This window comes from Sturnira hondurensis, unplaced genomic scaffold, assembly GCF_014824575.4.
Source record: "Sturnira hondurensis isolate 20B ecotype Veracruz unplaced genomic scaffold, ASM1482457v3 Scaffold0017254, whole genome shotgun sequence".
In the NCBI taxonomy this organism is placed as follows: domain Eukaryota; kingdom Metazoa; phylum Chordata; class Mammalia; order Chiroptera; family Phyllostomidae; genus Sturnira; species Sturnira hondurensis.
Window position 1 is genome coordinate 1,733,045 of NW_028089885.1, and position 4,137 is coordinate 1,737,181.

At 57.3% G+C, this 4,137-nt stretch overlaps 1 gene segment (V, D, J or C); it reads left to right on the forward strand.

The window, feature by feature from the left end:
- The first annotated feature begins 2,044 nt into the window (after window positions 1-2,044).
- On the forward strand, window positions 2,045-2,491 carry LOC119001871 (immunoglobulin lambda constant 7-like). The segment is given in 1 exon segment: window positions 2,045-2,491. A coding segment is annotated over 1 exon segment (432 nt).
- Window positions 2,492-4,137: the final 1,646 nt, after the last annotated feature.

A 4,137-nucleotide genomic window follows, 5' to 3' on the forward strand; every position in this document is an offset into this window, starting at 1 on the left:
CGTCTCAGCACATGAAACTGCCAGACACTTGCTTGGGAGCCGAGGTTAAATGGATGGACAGAGGGATGGATGGGTGAATGTAGCAAGGAGTGAATGGATGGATGGACAGAAAGACAGTGGTCTAAGAGATCAGAGAAGGTTTCACAGAGAGAATTAAAGTGTGTCTTGATGTGTGGAGCCAAAGGGGAAGGGGACCTCCCCTGTGAGACAGGAATGTCCCAGTGTCTGTGGACTCAGGGAGGCAGCCCTCCTGGCTGCATGGTGGGAAACTGCGGGGAAGAAACCCTCAGAGGCTCTAAAATGAGGCCAGGAGAGGTCAGGGGGATCCAAGCTAGTTCAGGACTCGTTCCACCGGGGCACACGGCCGTGGGAGGGGAGGCAGTACTCAGGGTCTCCATCAGCACCGAGGGTCAGATGGTGACCAAGACAGCCTCGGGGGTCACACATCAGGTGACTCCAAAGCATGGGCGGTTCTTGCCTTGGAAAGGGGGTCAGACACAGTGACACCCCTGGGTATGAGTTCACCCAGGTACGCCCCGGCCTTTCGGCACCCAGCCACCCACCCGCCCCACCCCAGGACACAGTCCTGCCCACTACAGCCCCTCCACCTGTCACACCCAGCAGGTTCCCGTTCAAGACTGGCCCCCAGAGGGCAGGCCCTAGGTGCTGGCATGAGTTTTGGCCGGATTCTCAGTCACAGTGGTTCATCTTCAGCAATGGGACCGAGCTGATTGTCCTAGGTAAGTGGCCTCACCACCTGTTCCATTGTATCCCACCCACTGCTGCCCCGGCAAAGTTACTCTCCTCTCTCTGTGGGCTGCTCCCCTATGCCCTCCAGCCTAACAGACCAACCCCCGCTTTCTCTGTGGGGCCTGGGGAGGTGAGTTGGTCTTGGGGTGACTAGCTGGAAGGACCCAATGGCAGGAGCAGCCACCTCCAGAGCTTGACAGTTTGATGCAGCTGGGTCCCGGGGGCCTGGGCGGAAGGTTGGCCCAGGAACAAGGTTCCTTCCTCTCTTCTAGGACAGATGCCCACCAGGGGACCAGAGGCTGGTTCTGACTGTCCCTGGCCTTGGATAGTCCAGAGCCCCTGGGGTCTGGGCTGAGGGCTCGGTGCTCATCTAAGTGGGAGAGCCATACAGGAGGCTGAGGACAGGCTGGATCTGTGACCCCAACCTCCAGAGACACAGGGTCAGCCTGAGAGGAGGCCCATGGAGAGTGGGGTCCAGCTCACTCTCAGCTGAAGCTCTCAGGGCCTCTGCTGGGCCGTGAGGACATGGAGATGCAAAGACACAGGTGTGACAGGGTGAGGTGGCCAGAAAGGAACAAGTCCTGCAGGGCAGAGACTCCTCTGTCCCTGGAGCCCGACAACCCCTGTCCAAGGGTCAGCCACTCACCTTCTTCAAAGGGTCATTAGACTTGGATGACAAAGGGGGAGTGAATGACCGGCGGCTCATAGCTGCACAGCTGCCCCATGAAGTCAGGTGTCATCAGAGGTGCTGGGTGGACGTGGGGCCACTGTGCTCATTGTCTGGGGGACAAGAATAAAAAATGAAGCCTAGGAGAAGGGTCCTGGGATCAGGGCGTGAGGGACAAGGAGGGAGGGAGGCAGGCAGAGCCACAAGGGGCCCCCAGGCTTTGGCCCCAGCTTTCCCTTGGAGAGCTGAGGCCAAGCTAAGGCAAAGTGGGTGCCCAAGGGCAACAGGGGCTCCAGGCCCCACTGTGTGCTAGGCATGGGCTTGGAGCCTCTGCACACACAGTCAGGCCCAGATCACATTAGAGGCCCCGGGCTCCAGGAGAACAAAGAGAGTTGGGGGCCTGGTGCTGGGCTGAGGGCCTGGGGGGGGAGTCGGGGCCAGACTCCATGCTCACACTCTGGAGAGCAGGAGAAGGAACAGCCTGCCCTGGTTCCACTTGGGGAAACTGAGGCTACAGGTGAAGGGGCTTGACCAGGTTACCTGAGAGAGGTGACGTGGAAGGGTTTCTGGTAGGGTGGGGGCTGTCTGCTGCCTACTGGGTGAGTGGAAAGGAAGAGGCAAAGAAGGATGGAGGGTTCCTTGGGTGAACAAACGTGGACATCATGGGTCCAGCCACAAGCTATAGATTTGTGGGGGCTGCCACCACTGAGATTCTCCCTCTGTGTCTTACACCCCACAGGTCAGCCCAAGTCCGCACCCTCAGTCACTCTCTTCCCACCCTCCTCTGGGGAGCTCAGCACCAACAAGGCCACACTGGTGTGTCTGGTCAGTGACTTCTACCCTGGAGCCGTGACGGTGGCCTGGAAGGAGAATGGCAGCCCTGTCTCCCAGGGCGTGGAGACCACCAAGCCCTCCAAGCAGAACAACAACAAGTATGCGGCCAGCAGCTACCTGAGCATGTCAGCCAGCAAGTGGAAATCTGCCAGCCAGTTCAGCTGCCACGTGACGCACGAAGGCAGCACCGTGGAGAAGGCAGTGGTCCCCTCCGAGTGCTCCTAGGACACTGAGCTGCCCACCCTCAGGGGTTGGAGCCTGAGGACCTCTGGGAGGGTCTTCCCTTCCACCTTAGTCATCTCTAGCCCTGCTCCCTACACCCAACCAACTCTCAAAAATGTTTTCATTGTCAATCAGAAATCATGCTCTCTGCTCATTTTTTTTGTCGTCTCATATTTCATTTGTGACCTCTCCTGGGTCCCAGGGTGAGGTGGGAGAATCCTTGGTGCCCGGCAGGAAAGTTTCCCCGGGCACCTCCCAGGAAAGTGGCCAGGACACAAGGAGTCTAGTTACCATTCAGTCCCTCTGCCCTCTCCTTCCACCAGTTTCTCCTCCAGCCCCACAATGTCCGTCTCTCCTGGTCGGAGCTGGCCGTGGCCAGTGACGTCCAGATAAGCCCTCTTTCCCTGCCCTGGTCAGGAACCCCTCTGCTCCAGGCCCTCGCCCCCAGGAACTTCCTGTTACTTCCTCAGGCAGGACCACCCAGGGGGTTCAGGATGCTGCAGCAGGATCAGTTTTAAAAGCCCTTTCGTCTGGGGTCTACCTCAATTCCTCACCCAAAGTCAAGTTCAGAGGTATGAGAGGGCTAGAAGACAGGAAGGGACCTGTCACACAAAACGCCTGCTGGGAGGCGAAGATAAACTCTGACTCAGACAAGCTCTGAGCTCCCCAGGGAGGGAAATAGGTGCCTCGTCATGTCTCTGAGATTAAACAGAGGCTTTGCTGGAGGAAAATTGGTGTCTCAGGCATCTTGCATCACAAAAGTGAGTGTGAGTTTCCTCTAAGTTATCAGCATTGAAGGAATCGGGCTCTGACACACAAACATGACTTGCCCTGCAGCCTCAGGACATGACAATGACCATGAGCTGGCTACAGTTGCCACTGCACAGGGAGCCCCCCCATGTCACTGTCTTCTTCACCACCAGGTCACCACCACTTGGGGAGTGGGTGTTACATAGTAAAAGTCCTCTGATTTGCCTCAGGGTGGCCTAACCAGGTAACCTTTCCCCCTGGACCCAAGGTGGACCCACAAACTCACACCATCCTGCACCCATCACACATCTAAGGACACTCCGCCCCTGCTGGAACCCCCTTGGGTATCCTGGGACCCCTGAGCTGCTCCCCGACTCATGGCCCAGCTTGGCCACANGAGGTGTGAGAGGAGAAAGACAGGAAGGGACCTGTCACACAAAACGCCTGCTGGGAGGCGAAGATAAACTCTGACCCAGACAAGCTCTGAGCTCCCCAGGAAGGAGGGAAATAGGTGCCTCATCATGTCTCTGAGATTAAACAGAGGCTTTGCTGGAGGAAAATTGGTGTCTCAGGCATCTTGCATCACAAAAGTGAGTGTGAGTTTCCTCTAAGTTGTCAGCATTGAAGGAATCGGGCTCTGACACACAAACATGACTTGCCCTGCAGCCTCAGGACATGACAATGACCATGAGCTGGCTACAGTTGCCACTGCACAGGGAGCCCCCCCATGTCACTGTCTTCTTCACCACCAGGTCACCACCACTTGGGGAGTGGGTGTTACATAGTAAAAGTCCTCTGATTTGCCTCAGGGTGGCCTAACCAGGTAACCTTTCCCCCTGGACCCAAGGTGGACCCACAAACTCACACCATCCTGCACCCATCACACATCTAAGGACACTCCGCCCCTGCTGGAA